At 40.0% G+C, this 19250-nt stretch overlaps 2 protein-coding genes across 3 annotated transcripts in view; both read right to left on the bottom strand.

Moving 5' to 3' along the window:
• The window catches only part of LOC144967683 (procathepsin L-like), a 14125-nt gene extending 13875 nt beyond the window's left edge, over nucleotides 1–250 (bottom strand). The window contains exon 1 of the mRNA XM_078905217.1: nucleotides 164–250. The gene's annotated coding sequence lies outside the window, so the exon portion shown is untranslated. The remainder of the gene's footprint in view (nucleotides 1–163) is intronic.
• Nucleotides 251–2768: 2518 nt separating this feature from the next.
• LOC144967681 (uncharacterized) lies at nucleotides 2769–19124 on the bottom strand. 2 transcript variants are annotated; one of them, XM_078905213.1, is made up of 2 exons: nucleotides 17415–19124; nucleotides 2769–6601 (listed from the first exon to the last, which is right to left on the bottom strand). In XM_078905213.1, the coding sequence occupies exons 1-2, from the start codon at nucleotides 18894–18896 to the stop codon at nucleotides 6260–6262; spliced, it is 1824 nt and encodes a 607-aa protein (XP_078761339.1). In that variant the 5' UTR covers nucleotides 18897–19124; the 3' UTR covers nucleotides 2769–6259. The 2 variants fall into 2 exon arrangements, 1 of the variants encoding a protein (XP_078761339.1); XR_013644437.1 differs by lacking the exon at nucleotides 17415–19124 and adding an exon at nucleotides 12786–12979 and having other exon boundaries at nucleotides 6487–6601.
• Between the last annotated feature and the right edge of the window lie 126 nt (nucleotides 19125–19250).

Genomic DNA, 19250 nt, shown 5'->3' with positions numbered 1-19250 from the left:
CTTGGCAAAAATTCTCAAACCTGGGACTTCGCGAAGTGCTTTACCAACAGAGCTATCAGGACCCCCTACATCTATTGCTTTGTAAAGCCGTAAATATTGCGTTGTGGAATAACATAATATAGTGGAATATGATTAATTTGATTAGAAAGTTTTCAATACTGACCATTGTCACAAAATGAAGTAATATCTAATCCTCTGACCACACCAAAATTCCGAACAGCCGGCCCGATAAAAGTGAGTTGTGGTCAAGCAGATGATTTTGTCTTGTGGTCTCATTGTGACGTTTCAATATCAGAAGTTGGGGTCACATGGGGTCATGTGATAATGTCAGGAGATATCAGGGTAGTTGATTACAGAGGTATGATAATGGACAACACACAGATAGGGTCGAGATACAGATGCTGGTTTGGTCAATGAAATGGATTGTCTTATGATTGTAGAGATGGGTAATTACGTCATATTGACCTCTTGACCTGTGTGAAAAGAATAAATTATGTGTCCTTTTTATGCCCTTCCGCCACGACATTACAAGATCCCGTCGCCTAGGCATTCCATGAAGGAATATAGATAATCCATCAACCAAGATGTCAACAGGAATCGCCCATGCTGTCCATGTGAGACAATTAGGGGTTGATAATCTTGCCCAAGGAAAAAAAACGAAAGTGCCTGAAGCGGGACTCGAACCCGGGACTTCCGGGTCACAGTGCAATGCTACTCGGCCACGTCGCCCCTTTTGAGTCATTATGTGACCTACCTCATCAAAAGGCTATTCTGTTGGGATGAGGCAGATACTGAAATGTGATTTTCATATCAAAAGACAAGAATTGTGAGATTTTAGCTTTTTAATTATTTTTTTTTTCAATTTAAGAAGCTGTTTCGGTTTTCCTGAATAAAAGATTTAAACTGATCTAAATTTTAATATTTAGTTATCGCTGCAGATTTAATTTGCAGCATCTAACTTATTTCGACATCGTAAAGATTGATGGGGAGAGGGGGTTCCGATAGCTCAGTTGGTAGGGCACTCACTTCACACGCAAAGGGACCAAGATCGATCCCGGATGCAATCGAGAATTTTTATCTGACTCCCCCTCCCCTTGTCCTCCTAGCAGGGATTGAGTAGCTGGGTCTGTTAGATTTGGTGAGAAGTACTTAGCGATAGACTAGCGTCCTATCCAAAGGGTTACAAGCAATTGCAATTGTCCATTTCACCCTATGGAAACAGGGATAAACTTCGGCTCCATGGGCCTGGTGGTTACTTTTATAGATTGATAACCGATGTATATTGTCATTTGTAGATATTATCATTACTGAATTACTTGACTTATTGCCGTCTTCTTCCCAATCAAACATTTGAGTCGCCTCGGTATTTTCTCGAATTCTTTGGACAAATTGCCTTCACTGGTCTCAATCCTCTGCGAGACACCAAATATCAGCAATATATTTTTCCGACCATAATTTCGGATGGTTCTGGAGGCGCTTCAAGTTGTTGTTTATAATTGTGTGAATGGTTGCAGTTTGTCTGCCTTCATGGTTGTCTTGACCTCATTGTGTAAAGTATGCTCTATATGGCTTTGTTTGCTGCTGGATATAGATAGTATGCGCTTGGCTTAGAAGCCCACAACATAATCGTGTTTAAATGAGTAGAATGAGAGTAATGTTTAGTTGCATTTTTATAGAGTGATTTCTTTTTATATATTTGCAGAATATCTGATTTTAATCATTAATCTTTGCTGCTTTGTATTGAATTTATATATATATAGATATAGATATAGATGGGTAGTCATAAACAATAAATAAAGACAGGTGGATGAATGGATAGATTGATTGGTAGATAGATGAACTGACGAGTTTGAGTTTAACTCAGAAAACAAAGCATATGAATCTATCTGACAAAACGAGAAAATTAAAGCTTATAAATTGACAATTTTGTTTTATTCAGATAAGTCCAAATATAAGACAAAAGAAATGTATCTAAATCTTCTCTCTCTCTCTCTCTCTCTCTCTCTCTCTCTCTCTCTCTCTACCGCTCTCGTTCTCTCTCTCTCGCTCTCTCTCTCCCCCCCTCTCTCTCTCTCTTTCTTTCTTTCTTTTGCTCTTCTTTTACTCCCTCACTCATCTCTCTCAAATTCACAACACTTACTCTTTCTCCATCTCTATCTCTCTTTGTTCATCTTTCTCTTTCTTTCTCTCTTTCTTTTATTCATTCATTCTCTCTCTCTCTCTCTCTCTCTCTCTCTCTCTCACACTCACTTACTCTTTCTCCGTGTCTATCTCTCTTTGTTTCTCTCTCTCTCTCTCTCTCTCTCTCTCTCTCTCTCTCTCTCTCCCCTCTCTATCCTTCTTCCTCTCTTTCTCTTTCTCTCTAAATCCATCTATCGATTTATCTTCGTTAATGAATGAACGAGTTGAGAGATTTTTATTTCTCCTTATCCTCCCAATCTTCTATGTATAAATCACAATATTCCCCTACACATTCTTATAATTAACAACATGTTATAGAACATTTGAAATCAACTGATTGTCATACCAGAGGTAGGGAACAGTGATAATAAAACAGGTTTCAAATTTTGATGTATGAATTGATTAACATGTCCGAAAAATCGAATTGAAAGTAAATCACAATGGTGCCTTGTCGTATCAAAAAAAGTTTTATGTCGGGGTAAATAAAATGCCAAAAGTGGTTTGAAAATGAAAATGACAAGATATGATACTTTAGCCTCTGTTATGTTTTTGTTGATAACATTTCAAATGTTTCTTTATAAATTCAATTTTTTTATAACGCTATCAATCCAACTGTTATGATTCGATCGGTCACAAATAACGAAGGAGAAAGCACTCAAGCGTGTCGGCCCATAGCCTTTATATAATATACGCATCCATGCTCTGCAGAATATGGTGTTCCAATCCAAGCGACGATCATGTAAATACAGTGGATTGTGAGTTGTAGTCAATAGCACAATCAATGGAATCGTTTATTTTTTGAATACGCAGTCTTTCCTTTCTTTTAGTGATTGTCGCCTTGTATTGGGCCATAATTCTAAGGGAAATGTCAGGCTATAAGTTCACAAAGGCCAAGGTCAGTCACAATACTACTAATAATAGTATTACATGATAGCTATTTAAAGTCAAAGAGATACTAGGCTGCTAGAAGCTGTGGACTGTAAAATGTAAGAAACGAAAATGAATATAACAACATAACAAAAGAACAAAATGCCAAACACGCTCGGGTTCAAAACCCTTCTTCAGTCAACAAAAAAAAAAAAGAAAAAAGAATAAAGACTTAATACATTATTAAATTCCAGATTGAAGACAGATAAATTTTGTAGGTCCTCTAAATTTCTCTGTCGTCTATCTGGAAGTTAGTAATGTATTTATGTCTTTATTATTTTTTGTTCCGTGTAGTTTACGGAGACAGAAATGAACGAGGAAACATCTGGGCAGATTGGTGTAGAACAAATAAATTAATGATTTCAAACACCTGGTTTCAACAACACCCAAGAAGAACCTGGACATGGCAATCACCAGGGGACAGAGCAAGGAACCAGATAGACTTTATAGCAGTATCATCAAGATTCAGAAATGGCATATTAAATTGCAAAACCTACCCAGGCGCCGATGTAGACAGTGACCATGTCCCAATTGTTTGTACAGTAAGGATAAAGTTTAAAGCTATTCAGAGAACAGCTGGTAGAATAAAGAGGGATTACAGGTTATGCAAAGACAATGGCATACAAACAAAAATGAGAGAAGAATTTGAAAGTGCACTCATGATACAAAGCCAAAGTGAACCTGATAACGAAAAAAGTGTGTCAAAGCAACTGCAGAAAAGCATTTACCAATAGCTCAAATAAACAGCAAAAAGGAATGGATGACAAATGAAATTCTAAACCTATTTGAAGAAAGACGAAAATGCAACAGAGGGTCTGCAGAATACCAAACATTGAACAACCACATTAAATCCAAATGCATCGAGGGACACGAGAACTATCTAGACTGGAAATGCTGCGAAATCGAAAGAGAATACAAACCCAACCCCCAACAAGCTCATCAAAGAATAAAAGAACTATCAGGGAAAAGGAAAAGCAAAGCAGCAGGAAGTTGTATCCAGAACAAACAAGGGGAACTGCTATTTGAAGAACAACATATAGAAAGCCGATGGGTAGAATACATAGGCGAACTGTACAATGATCCAAATAGAAATGAACCACCACTGAAATTCAAAGAACCATTAAGCGGACCAAAAATTACCAAAAGTGAAATTGAACATGCCATGGAACGAATGAAGGATGGTAAAGCAACAGGCCCTGATGAAATATCTGTAGAGGTATTAAAAAGCCTAGGAGATCTAGCAATTGATGAACTTCACATATTATTCAACAATATATACAACACTGGGAAAATTCCAGAAGATCTCTGTAACTCTATTTTCATAGCAATACCAAAGAAAGCAGGTGCAGTCAGATGCAAAAATTTTAGAACTATAAGTTTAATAAGCCACATCAACAAAATACTGTTGCGTATAATTATCAACAGGCTAAGGAATAAGATTAATCCCGAAATCGCAGAAGAACAATATGGATTCCAACCTGACAGAGGGACAAGGAACGCAATATACCTCCTCCGTGTTTTAAGTGAAAGAGCTATACAGGTTCAGACCCCACTATACCTCTGTTTTGTCGACTACAAAAAAGCTTTTGATAGAGTTCGCCACGAAGAAATACTAAAACAACTGCACTCCATTGGCGCTGATGAGAAAGACCTCAGACTCATGCAAACATTATACTACACCCAGCAGGCATCTTTCAAAATCGGAAACTCGACAGGAAATTCCATTCCTATTAAGAAAGGAGTCCGTCAAGGGTGTGTTGCCTCACCAGATCTGTTTAATCTATACCAAGAAACAATCATGAGGGGCATAACTAATCTGAAGGGAATAAAAGTAGGAGGTCACAACATAAATAATATAAGATACGCAGACGATACGGTACTCGTTGCAACATCAGAAAGCCAACTTCAAAAGATTGTTGACAAAGTGGTAGTAGATAGTGAAGCCAAGGGAATGGAAGTGAATATCACCAAAACGGAATGCATGGTAATACAGAAAAACCCCGAAAACAACAACACCTGCAATATAACGATTCACGGCGAGCAACTTACCAACGTAGAAAGTTTTAAATACCTGGGTTCAATAGTGACAACAGATGGAAGATGTAACCGAGACATACGAGCAAGAATAACTCAAGCCAAACAGGCCTTTATGGACCTCGGAAACATTTTGAAAAACAAACAGATGTCGTTCGGGATTAAATTCCGAGTCTTGAAGTGCTACGTGTGGCCAATCTTGTTATACGGATGCGAAAGCTGGACTACAAATGCAGAAACACAAAAGAACATTGAAGCTTTTGAAATGTGGTGTTTGAGAAGGATGCAGAGAATATCGTATACTGCACACAAAACGAACGAAGAAGTGCTAAAACAAACATACCAACAAAGGAAACTAATGCCCTTAATAGCGGATCGACAACTATCCTTTTCGGACACATAGTAAGGAAAGATAAGAATGGATACCTGGCAAGTTGTGGAAAAATACCTGGTAAACGCGCCCGGGGGAGACAAAGAAAAACACTCATAGATCAACTGAAGGGCTTCACCAACCTAACAATCCAAGAGCTGTTTGAAAAAGCAAGAGACAGGGAGGAATGGAGAGAGATAATTCATGCAGTATCCGAAGCCTGGACCAGGCATGGAACCTAGAGAGAGAGAGAGTTTATGGCATTTTGTTCTTTTTTGAAACTGTTATATTCATTGTTGTTTTTTGAAAGTTCTGACATAAATCACAAGCATATATCGATAACTATTTACATCAAGGTGTAAAAATAGAAGATGAATGCAGCCTTTAGATTTTATTTACACTTTGTGTTCCATCCAAAATATTGCAAAGCTTTTAGAAGTTGGTTCCAGGGGGATATTTTCCGAAAATTATCGCCCCCAAGCGACACGTAAAAGCTTTTCCAATGAATAACATGTGTCTTCACCAAGACAAAACATCCGATTATATAGAGTATACGCTTGGCTAAGAATCTCACAACATTGATAATCCGGAAATATAACGGACCAACACACGAAACTATGTGTAACCTTGAACGTTCATAGTCTGGTTTAGTGAGAATTACTCATAAACGCGGATGGCAAAAAGCAATAACAAAGACCTCAATGACATCAACTTCATTCTATCTTGAACGGTGGGTCACACATAATACTAGAACATTTCCGAGTCCATATCAGCCATGGAAAGAGCTGAACTCTGCAAGGCGTTGTGAATCGCTACCAGTTTCTTGACGTGGGTCGTGCTTTGCGTAGCACCCGAGTGCTCCGGCGGTAGACACGATTTCCGTCTAGAGTGACTGGGAGTTGCTCCCCCTTGTTGTCTCATGTCCAACACGTTCCGCTTCCCTTGGGTTGCGTGACTCAGCAATATGATGTTGCTCTCACTATGTCTTCTCGGCAATAGACGTTGTTCCACGACAGTTGCAAAGTTGCTGTTTCGTCTTGACTGGTCGGTGGGACGAATAGGTGAGCTGTTGTGTTTTGCACTTGATAACTGTGGAATAAAAAAATAATAAAAATGGTTGCCAAGTCGAATTGTGAGACACGAACCAGAGAAGTTTTTTTCCCCTTTGAAATAAAAAGTCAACCAATTTTACAACATTGAGCACAAACACTAACTGATGGACACGCGTGTGTTGATTTTGATTAACCCAACGTTAATTTTACCTAAGAAGGTTTATAACACACGTGGAAACAGTCAAGAAGACCAAAGCAATAATGTATTTCAGGTTGGTCACGTGATATGTAATAGATAAATAAACTTAGATAGGTCGAACTAAGACCTAGTAGTAGTTAAGTTATTGGAAAAGGATCTTTACTCACATTCTCTCACCATACTCAGGTATAAAATGATGAGTAACGGCCATTAAGAGCGTTGTCACTGTTCGAAAAAACAAAAACTTTGTAACATCGCCTAAGAGTTGTTGATGGTTAAGGACCCCGTGTCAAGTGCTTTCTGCACGTTTTGTCGATATTGCTCTATATAACAGCTCAAATATAAAAGTGAAATGTCGTTTTTTCTAATCTGTTTTACGCCGACTTCAGAATTAAAGTAGAGGGTCCGATAGCTCAGTTGATAGAGCACTCACATCACACGCAAAGTGACCGAGATCGATCCCATTCTGCAGTCGAGATTTTATTTTTCTTATCCACCTGTCTACCCAGCAGCGAATGGGTAGCTGGGTCTGTTTGATCTTGCAGAAAATAGCGTCCTATCAATAGGATAAAAGCAATTGCCATTTTCCGTTTCACGCTATAGAAACCGAGATAAACTCCGGCTCCATGGGCCTAATGGCTCTGAAGGATTACTGTAAGACCTAAAATCGAATGGAGCCGATGGCTCACACATTGTGTTTTTCTTCTTTTTTGTTAACAAATACAAGTAACATTCGCGTTTATGTTTCTCATTTAGGTTCTTCTTTTTTTTTTTTACATTATCTCACCATACTCAGGTGTAGTAAGAGTACTTGGGTGTAGCAGATTGTCTCCATCGAAAATAACCCCAGTAACAACGTCATGTCTCGCCCTACATGCTAAGCGTTGCGGTTGGCTTAGGACTCCTTAATAAAGCGCTTTTAGTACATAGTAGTGGATATTGCTCTATATAAAAGCCCGAGTGTGTTGTTGGTTGTTGGTTGTGAGGCCATGTGGTCTTGTGGTATGACACTCGCTTTCAGATTGGACGACCCTGGGTTCAGGCCTCGCTCGGCGCATAGTGGAGTCTTTGAAAAATACTCTTTACTCACATTCTTTCACCGTGCTCAGGTGTAAAATGAGTACCTTGTAGTTAATTTTAATTCAGAAAAGTGAGTGGAGCAGGCACTTATGTTGGTAACAACAAGATATGAAGTGAATAGAAAAGTGCCAGAAGACAATAGAGAATAAAAATTTTTCGCGGCGGTGGTGGGGTTTGAACCTGCGACCTTATTGGTACGACAACTCCGCCTGGCAGGTGAGAGCGTGGCTCTACCGTGTGAGCTATCCACGAACACAAAAAATATTCGTTTCAAACTCAAAGTCATTACTAGATCCCTCTCTCACCTACTTCTTGAGACCGCCGATTCGTTCGTACACCACCATCGCGAATAATTTTGACCAGCAGTTAAGCTTAATAGCCAATATTCTCAACACAAACATATAACATAGAAACGATTGAGACATTGAGTATGCTCCGGTGTATGGGGTGAATTTTAATTCAGAAAAGTGAGTGGAGCAGGCACTTATGTTGGTAACAACAAGATATGAAGTGAATAGAAAAGTGCCAGAAGACAATAGAGAATAAAATTTTTTTTTTCTTTTCACTTCATATCTTGTTGTTACCAACATAAGTGCCTGCTCCACTCACTTTTCTGAATTAAAATTCACCCCATACACCGGAGCATACTCAATGTCTCAATCGTTTCTATGTTATATGTTTGTGTTGAGAATATTGGCTATTAAGCTTAACTGCTGGTCAAAATTATTCGCGATGGTGGTGTACGAACGAATCGGCGGTCTCAAGAAGTAGGTGAGAGAGGGATCTAGTAATGACTTTGAGTTTGAAACGAATATTTTTTGTGTTCGTGGATAGCTCACACGGTAGAGCCACGCTCTCACCTGCCAGGCGGAGTTGTCGTACCAATAAGGTCGCAGGTTCAAACCCCACCACCGCCGCGAAAAATTTTTATTCTCTATTGTCTTCTGGCACTTTTCTATTCACTTCATATCTTGTTGTTACCAACATAAGTGCCTGCTCCACTCACTTTTCTGAATTAAAATTCACCCCATACACCGGAGCATACTCAATGTCTCAATCGTTTCTATGTTATATGTTTGTGTTGAGAATATTGGCTATTAAGCTTAACTGCTGGTCAAAATTATTCGCGATGGTGGTGTACGAACGAATCGGCGGTCTCAAGAAGTAGGTGAGAGAGGGATCTAGTAATGACTTTGAGTTTGAAACGAATATTTTTTGTGTTCGTGGATAGCTCACACGGTAGAGCCACGCTCTCACCTGCCAGGCGGAGTTGTCGTACCAATAAGGTCGCAGGTTCAAACCCCACCACCGCCGCGAAAAATTTTTATTCTCTATTGTCTTCTGGCACTTTTCTATTCACTTCATATCTTGTTGTTACCAACATAAGTGCCTCTCCACTCACTTTTCTGAATTAAAATTCACCCCATACACCGAGCATACTCAATGTCTCAATCGTTTCTATGTTATATGTTTGTGTTGAGAATATTGGCTATTAAGCTTAACTGCTGGTCAAAATTATTCGCGATGGTGGTGTACGAACGAATCGGCGGTCTCAAGAAGTAGGTGAGAGAGGGATCTAGTAATGACTTTGAGTTTGAAACGAATATTTTTGTGTTCGTGGATAGCTCACACGGTAGAGCCACGCTCTCACCTGCCAGCGGAGTTGTCGTACCAATAAGGTCGCAGGTTCAAACCCCACCACCGCCGCGAAAAATTTTTATTCTCTATTGTCTTCTGGCACTTTTCTATTCACTTCATATCTTGTTGTTACCAACATAAGTGCCTGCTCCACTCACTTTTCTGAATTAAAATTCACCCCATACACCGAGCATACTCAATGTCTCAATCGTTTCTATGTTATATGTTTGTGTTGAGAATATTGGCTATTAAGCTTAACTGCTGGTCAAAATTATTCGCGATGGTGGTGTACGAACGAATCGGCGGTCTCAAGAAGTAGGTGAGAGAGGGATCTAGTAATGACTTTGAGTTTGAAACGAATATTTTTTGTGTTCGTGGATAGCTCACACGGTAGAGCCACGCTCTCACCTGCCAGGCGGAGTTGTCGTACCAATAAGGTCGCAGGTTCAAACCCCACCACCGCCGCGAAAAATTTTTATTCTCTATTGTCTTCTGGCACTTTTCTATTCACTTCATATCTTGTTGTTACCAACATAAGTGCCTGCTCCACTCACTTTTCTGAATTAAAATTCACCCCATACACCGGAGCATACTCAATGTCTCAATCGTTTCTATGTTATATGTTTGTGTTGAGAATATTGGCTATTAAGCTTAACTGCTGGTCAAAATTATTCGCGATGGTGGTGTACGAACGAATCGGCGGTCTCAAGAAGTAGGTGAGAGAGGGATCTAGTAATGACTTTGAGTTTGAAACGAATATTTTTTGTGTTCGTGGATAGCTCACACGGTAGAGCCACGCTCTCACCTGCCAGGCGAGTTGTCGTACCAATAAGGTCGCAGGTTCAAACCCCACCACCGCCGCGAAAAATTTTTATTCTCTATTGTCTTCTGGCACTTTTCTATTCACTTCATATCTTGTTGTTACCAACATAAGTGCCTGCTCCACTCACTTTTCTGAATTAAAATTCACCCCATACACCGGAGCATACTCAATGTCTCAATCGTTTCTATGTTATATGTTTGTGTTGAGAATATGGCTATTAAGCTTAACTGCTGGTCAAAATTATTCGCGATGGTGGTGTACGAACGAATCGGCGGTCTCAAGAAGTAGGTGAGAGAGGGATCTAGTAATGACTTTGAGTTTGAAACGAATATTTTTTGTGTTCGTGGATAGCTCACACGGTAGAGCCACGCTCTCACCTGCCAGGCGGAGTTGTCGTACCAATAAGGTCGCAGGTTCAAACCCCACCACCGCCGCGAAAAATTTTTATTCTCTATTGTCTTCTGGCACTTTTCTATTCACTTCATATCTTGTTGTTACCAACATAAGTGCCTGCTCCACTCACTTTTCTGAATTAAAATTCACCCCATACACCGGAGCATACTCAATGTCTCAATCGTTTCTATGTTATATGTTTGTGTTGAGAATATTGGCTATTAAGCTTAACTGCTGGTCAAAATTATTCGCGATGGTGGTGTACGAACGAATCGGCGGTCTCAAGAAGTAGGTGAGAGAGGGATCTAGTAATGACTTTGAGTTTGAAACGAATATTTTTTGTGTTCGTGGATAGCTCACACGGTAGAGCCACGCTCTCACCTGCCAGGCGGAGTTGTCGTACCAATAAGGTCGCAGGTTCAAACCCCACCACCGCCGCGAAAAATTTTTATTCTCTATTGTCTTCTGGCACTTTTCTATTCACTTCATATCTTGTTGTTACCAACATAAGTGCCTGCTCCACTCACTTTTCTGAATTAAAATTCACCCCATACACCGGAGCATACTCAATGTCTCAATCGTTTTCTATGTTATATGTTTGTGTTGAGAATATTGGCTATTAAGCTTAACTGCTGGTCAAAATTATTCGCGATGGTGGTGTACGAACGAATCGGCGGTCTCAAGAAGTAGGTGAGAGAGGGATCTAGTAATGACTTTGAGTTTGAAACGAATATTTTTTGTGTTCGTGGATAGCTCACACGGTAGAGCCACGCTCTCACCTGCCAGGCGGAGTTGTCGTACCAATAAGGTCGCAGGTTCAAACCCCACCACCGCCGCAAAAATTTTTATTCTCTATTGTCTTCTGCACTTTTCTATTCACTTCATATCTTGTTGTTACCAACATAAGTGCCTGCTCCACTCACTTTTCTGAATTAAAATTCACCCCATACACCGGAGCATACTCAATGTCTCAATCGTTTCTATGTTATATGTTTGTGTTGAGAATATTGGCTATTAAGCTTAACTGCTGGTCAAAATTATTCGCGATGGTGGTGTACGAACGAATCGGCGGTCTCAAGAAGTAGGTGAGAGAGGGATCTAGTAATGACTTTGAGTTTGAAACGAATATTTTTTGTGTTCGTGGATAGCTCACACGTAGAGCCACGCTCTCACCTGCCAGGCGGAGTTGTCGTACCAATAAGGTCGCAGGTTCAAACCCCACCACCGCCGCGAAAAATTTTTATTCTCTATTGTCTTCTGGCACTTTTCTATTCACTTCATATCTTGTTGTTACCAACATAAGTGCCTGCTCCACTCACTTTTCTGAATTAAAATTCACCCCATACACCGGAGCATACTCAATGTCTCAATCGTTTCTATGTTATATGTTTGTGTTGAGAATATTGGCTATTAAGCTTAACTGCTGGTCAAAATTATTCGCGATGGTGGTGTACGAACGAATCGGCGGTCTCAAGAAGTAGGTGAGAGAGGGATCTAGTAATGACTTTGAGTTTGAAACGAATATTTTTTGTGTTCGTGGATAGCTCACACGGTAGAGCCACGCTCTCACCTGCCAGGCGGAGTTGTCGTACCAATAAGGTCGCAGGTTCAAACCCCACCACCGCCGCGAAAAATTTTTATTCTCTATTGTCTTCTGGCACTTTTCTATTCACTTCATATCTTGTTGTTACCAACATAAGTGCCTGCTCCACTCACTTTTCTGAATTAAAATTCACCCCATACACCGGAGCATACTCAATGTCTCAATCGTTTCTATGTTATATGTTTGTGTTGAGAATATTGGCTATTAAGCTTAACTGCTGGTCAAAATTATTCGCGATGGTGGTGTACGAACGAATCGGCGGTCTCAAGAAGTAGGTGAGAGAGGGATCTAGTAATGACTTTGAGTTTGAAACGAATATTTTTTGTGTTCGTGGATAGCTCACACGGTAGAGCCACGCTCTCACCTGCCAGGCGGAGTTGTCGTACCAATAAGGTCGCAGGTTCAAACCCCACCACCGCCGCGAAAAATTTTTATTCTCTATTGTCTTCTGGCACTTTTCTATTCACTTCATATCTTGTTGTTACCTTGTAGTTAGCAGCGTAGACATCGGAAAAATTGTAATATCGCCTAACTGGAGATATGTCTCAATATATATTATGTTACGTGTTGCTGTTGGTTAGGCACAATTTGTAAAGCGCTTTTAGCACGTTTAGTGGATATTGCTCTATATGAAATTAAAGGTTTTTAGACACCACGCTACTCAATAAATATGAATGTCATTATCGTGCTCTTCCATTCGTTGTATGTGTGTCTATTATGTTTGTAGATAACATAATGTGACAACACACTATCCACACGACATGTGTGTTGAGATAACCTACTACGTGTGCAAATTGACTTTACTGAAATAGGCTAAACTTCGTGAAGCCCCCCGTTTGAAAGTTTTTACTAAGACGAGGGTCATTTAAATCGATCGATATTTGAAGGACGTTTTTCTGGCCAAATTTCTAAATATGTGTTTTTCAAGAGTACGGCAGTTTAGATAATCCATCAGGATCGCCTTTGTTGTACAATGTTCGAAAAATTGGGGTTAGTAATCGTCCCAAGGGGAAAAAACAAACAAACGAAAGAGCCTGAAGCGGGGCTCGAACCCGGGATCATCCAGGTCACAGAGCAATGCCTTAGCCACAAGGCCACCTCAACTTACCATATCAAAATGATAGTCAGGTAGAATTGTGTGACAGAGACCAAGAAGTTGCTTTTTAAAAAGTAATAAACAAAAATGAATATAACACCTTTAAAAAAGAACAAAATACCAAACACGGAACGTTTTGGGCTGAAAACCCTTCTTCAGTCACCAACAAAAATCAATAAAGACATAAATACATTACTAAATTCCAGATTGATCTACAAAATAACTCTGTCGTCAATCTGAAGTAGAAGTAGCGTATGGCTACACCTCCAAATTTATTTCGTCGACCCAGCTTCTAACGTCTTCCTCTGCCCTAAGGACGGTTTCGTAGCCACCTTCAAGTTTAGTGACTGGACAGTAGAGGACGATGTGAACGCTAGTCTCTGGGGCTGCCTGACACTTCTGGTAGGTATCACTGTTTCCAAGTTTCCATCTGTACATATTTGATGCAGTTCTGTCATGTCCAGTTAAGAGGCGATTTGAGGAAATCCAATATTTCCTGGCGTTATCGAATGCAAGCACTCTTTTGGTTGGATCTTTTATGATGTTTCCTCCTCTTGGTGTTTTCCTGTTCCACATTTCTCTCCAGTTTTCCTAAACACTGAAGTCTGCCATTTTTGTTAGGTGGAAAGGTCTTCTCGATTTGAGTCTTGATGTTGAAGGTGGCCCCTTTATGATTGATTTTATGGGGATGTTGTCTGTGGCTTTGTCAATTCTTGCATGCATCCTTTTGATTAGCATCTTGTCGTCTAAGGCTTGGTGGTGCAATGCCGCTCAGTGTTGGGAGCCACTGAGTTGGAGTTGACTTTTCATTGATTCTCTTAATCGGATGTCAATGAGGTTTACATTATGGCTCCTCATCCAAACAAGGGCACAGTATTGTCCCACACTATAGCACCGTGCCAAAACAGACGTTCTCAGTACCGGTGGTGAGGCTCCCCCGGTGGTACTTGCGAGTTTTCTCACCAGGCTGTTTCTTTTTGCGATTTTATTTGCGGTTCTCTCAATGTGTTTGCGATATTTTAGTTGTCTGTCCAATGTAATGCCGAGGTATTTAGGATTGGGGTCTGGGGGTAGTATTGAGTTACCGGCTGTGATCATCAGTTCTTTTGTTGCCTCTCGATTATTCAAGTGGAAGTTTGTGGATACTGATTTGGTGGTATTCATTTTTAGGTACCACCTATCAAAATATTGTTTCAGGCGGGTGGTGTCTTTGCTTAGAACTTCTTCAATCTCTTTCAAGTTTTTCGATGGATAGGCTAAGGCCCAGTCATCAGCATATCCAAGTTTGAGTGCTTCGCAATTTGGCATGTCGGAGATATAAACATTGAAGAAAGTTGGTGCTAAAACTGAACCTTGTGGTACCCCATTTTTAAATTTGCGTGTTTTGCTTTTGTTTCCCAATATGACATGATATGTGCCAGTCATGGTAGACAACAGTTTAAGCGTCTTTCTACAAGGAATCATTTTTGAGAGCTTTAACATCAGTCCGCCTGTCCAAATAGTGTCGTAAGCTGCAGATACGTCTATTAGGACTACACCAGTCTTCTTTTTGTTCTCAAAGAACTGCTTCAATGTATCAGGTTAGTGCAAGGACTTGTTCACTTGTGCTTCTCTGTGGTCTAAAGCCCGCTTGTTCTGGTTGTATGCAGGGATTTACATATGGGGTGATTCGCTCTAGTACGATTCTTTCCAGGAGCTTGTATAAGCAACAAAGTAGAGATATTGGTCTAGAGCTGGATTGTTCAGTCATTGGTTTGCCTGGTTTTAATATGGCGATTACTTTGGCATATTCCAAATTTTTGGGTATGTGCATTTTCCATGATGTCTGTCATAGTATTTGCCAGCCAGTCTATTATTTTAACCTGAAGAAGAATTTTGAGTCCGAAACGTTCCGTGTTTGGTATTTTGTTCTTTTTTGAAGCTGTTATATACCATTTTTGTTTATTACTTTTTACAGTCTACAGTTTCTAGCAGTCTAGCATTACTTTGACTTACTTTTTTAGTATGTTTGTATTGTCTCTCTTTCTTTCTCTTTTTTGTTGTTGTTGTAAAATTAACTTTTGGTAAATCCTCCCAGTCGTGCCCAGGATTAATGTGAAAAATGTCGTAAAATTGAGTAACGCCTTATTGTTTTTTAAATGTTTCTTGCTATCTGTAGCTTTCAATGGTGATAATATATATTACCTTCCCATGTGCTCGAGGTCATTGGTCACATTGCAAAATGTGCTCAAAATGACCCACATAGTGAAAAGTGTTCACAGTTTGAGAAAAATCTAATATCACGATTGGCCATTTTGACACATGGGGATGTTTACACCTTTCATAAACAAAGCAGTGCGTTTACATTTATTGAGAAATGTCCAGCCGTTGCATAGCAACAAATCGTGTAATCGATGACTAGGTTGGACGAAAACCTGAATATAGATCGCTCCCATTGACCCGTACCATACCAAAACTAAATATGGTGGCCAGGTAAAATTGTGTGACACGTTTCAAGACGTTTTTAAAACACAAGTTACTAAGTTTGACGACATTTAGCTCACGTATCACGAGAACGCTTTACAAAGGGTCCCTGACCAACAGCAACACGTAACATGTACAAGGAGACTTAGAGCGATGTTGTTATTTCTTTTTTTCAACAGAGACACCGCTGTTAACGGTCAGGTACTCATTCTACACCTTAGTACGGTGAGAGTGTGAGTAAAGAGCCTTTTCCAAGGACTCAATTATTCGCCTAGTGAGGCTCGAACCCAGGACCTTCCCATCCGAAAGCAAGTGACATACCACTAGACCACATAGCCACACAAGTGTTTTGTCCGAAGACGTGCCGTCTGATAACCAGGTCTCTGATATCATTGTTACCCATATCGTCACTATCCACGCTTAGAATATCTTGCCTTTTTATTCTTACAAGACGGGACCCCGTGACCATTCAGATCCAGTAAAATATCTTTTTTTAAAAAAAAGGGGGGAGCGACACTACAGGATCATTTTTTTATTTGATGAAATATCCTAAACTTCTATGCACAGTCATAATGTATATGTTTGGGAAGGACGATTGCATATAATTTTTTTTCGAAAAAAGATGCCCGTTGCTATGGAAACGACGCCATATTGGAAAATAAATAACAAATCTTAAAAAGTCAAAGGCTTTTTTGTTTATCAACCGATTGCCATAATATTTTGGTCAGAGGTAGAAAAAAGGAAAATAAAGAGACTCTATTAGCCCGATTTTTAATTTTTTAATTAGAAACTTTAAAAATTAAGATCAAAGTTATTACTCGATTATTCCCCTTGAAAAAAGCTAAATAATTTCAAATTACTCATACAAAAATGATATTTTCAAAAATCCGGCTCCTAGAAGACCTGCGTATTTGTATGACACTCATTTGTAGAAAGTTTGAAGAAGATTGGTTGAAAAATGAGAGAGGAAATAGGTTTTAGTGACGAAAATTGCAGTTTTGAGAAAAACGCATTTAAAAGTTAAAGTAAACGAGTTTAGGGAAAAACTCTCCTCTCGATCTCTGATTGGATTGTGACCACATGACATAATTAAGAACAAAGTGATTGGTTGTTGAAGATAGAGGAGAGTTTCTACTTTTCATTGATATGTTTTTGCCTTTATTTAGTTATAAAGACTATTTAATATTCTGTCATGAAATCTTTCCACTGAAACTAAAAATGGGCAGGATTTAACCATTCTATGGGTCAGAAAATACGTTATTTTGAGTCGAAAAAAAACTGAAGATTAAGTTCGCATGCAATTTTTTATGCAGACAAATGGTCACATGACACATCCCACCAAAATCTAATTTTAGCAAACTGGGTCAAAATTCATCATTTTTAATGTCGCTCCCCCCCCCCCCCCTTAACCGTTTATTACTTGGTGAAGACAGACGGGGGGAAGATTTCCCCGACATCGGATCGAACTCTGGTCCCTCACACCGACTATGTTGGAGGTCTTGACTACAACCCACCACCCCCCCCCCCTCAATCACTATCAATAAATTGAACTCACCCTTGCGTGGTCCATATTGTGTTGTTTACGAATTTGCCCAAGAAAATCACCAAGCTCCTCCCATTGCGCATGCGTGTCATTCAAAACTTCCCTGGGAGTCTGTGGTGATTTTTCACCGAATACGATACTTCTCTTCCTCTGACTCCAAGAGGAGACCGGCCTTACAGGAAGTGTCATTGGAATGGATGGTTTTCTGTCACTGTCCGGTATCGATCCTCTTCTAGACACATTCGATCCTCCAGAATCGGAATCGGAGGTGATATGGTTCACAGGATTAAGTTTCTGGAGTTCTATTTTATCTGTAACATTTCTTCTCTTCTTTGACGGTTTCTTTACGGCTATTTTCTCAGCACAAGTCGGCACGCATCCGCTGGTTTGTGATTTCGTTCTAGATGCGATTGGCGACAGAATTATTTTGTTTCGTCCGATGCTGTTTCTTTTCACGGTATCTGCCGATGATTTTAGCTCCGTCGGTGTCGGAAGTGAAGACGTTAGTTCATTTTCAAAATGTGTGTTTTCTTGGCTGTTTTCTTTGACATTGCGGCACTTTGTTGACGGTTGATTGCCAATGGGTGTGATTTTATCCAAAGGATTTTGATGCAACACGTCATCAAAATGTTGCGAGGATCTGTTGGAAAGAGTTGGACGAATGCGTGATGCTGATTCTGTTTGTAAGGGCGATTGTTTGTTGTCAAGAGAAGACAAATTCACGTTCTGTAAACTTTTACTCAGTTTTCTTACATTCCTTGTAAGTGTGCTATCCTGAGAACTATCATCAACATACGACCTAGACGTGAAAGCAGGCGTGTGAGATAACGTCGTCTTATTTTCATTTACGTCATCTTCTATCTTGATGTTAACAGAACGGGACAATCTCTTGGCGTGTTTGTCTATTAATCCATACGCCCAATTGAGTTGGTTATCCAGATCCTCAAAAGACGACCACTTCAAAGAGCCAGCGCGTTTTGCCAGGGACATCATACTCCTATCTCTGCGTTCTTCCAATTTCCTCCTTGTTCTCATTGGTTTATTATCCTCTCTGTGTGCGGTCTTTTTATTCGGGCTCAACCCCTGGCGATTTTCATGGTCAGACGACTCCTCCAAGCTGTTGATCTCAATGGATTTAGTCCTGGATAAAACTGACCTCGACAAAGGGGTCAAGGATCTCTCTGACGCCTTGGACACAATGTCAGACCTTGAACTTGGCCCACTTATCCGACTGGTAGATGGAATCGCGTTATCGCAACTGCTACTATTCTTGGTTTTTGTAGACAAATCCTTCACAAAATCCGATATGTGCAACCTTTCATCCTGGCTTTGGATCCTTTTAGGACATACTTTGGAGCTTGTTCCCTTCAGTAATCTGCCATCGACTTTCGTTGACATGAGAGCAGATTTTCGATTTCTCCACAGATGTTTTCTACTTTCACTATCCCTGTTATCACTGTTGTCCATATCATTGTTATTGATATTCAACTTCATGCTTTTGTTATTACTGTTGTTGTTGTTGTTCCTAACTCTCGATCCGTCTGTTGTTGCAGTCAGAGTGTTGTCGTTGTCGTCACTAGACCTGGGACTTCCCCTTCTCGAGTGACTGGCGTATTTCAACTCCAGCTGTTCTTTCCTAGCACTGACTTTGTCGCTGTCTGTCAGGGAAGCGCGCCTGTGAGTCTGGTGGAAAACAAGTATATATCATCATTATTAATGTGTTGGGATATAAATATTATATACAAATACATATGGGAGGGGGGGGGGAGTCCAATAGCTCAGTTGGTAGAGCACACGCTTCATACACAAAGCGACCAAGATCGATCCTGGGTGCAGTCAAAATATTTT

This window comes from Berghia stephanieae, chromosome 3, assembly GCF_034508935.2.
Source record: "Berghia stephanieae isolate SIO BIC M18660-M18661 chromosome 3, UCSD_Bste_1.3, whole genome shotgun sequence".
Classification (NCBI taxonomy): Eukaryota; Metazoa; Mollusca; class Gastropoda; order Nudibranchia; family Aeolidiidae; genus Berghia; species Berghia stephanieae.
This window is presented reverse-complemented; position numbering and strand designations above follow the sequence as displayed.

Bases quoted from the DNA above. Each gene is read 5' to 3' on its own strand.
- LOC144967681 (XM_078905213.1), bottom strand. From the start codon at position 18,896: ATGAAGTTGAATATCAATAACAATGATATGGACAACAGTGATAACAGG. The intron at 6,602-17,414 runs GTGAGTTCAATT...TTTATTCCACAG, and splicing joins ACAATATGGACCACGCAAGG to TTATCAAGTGCAAAACACAA.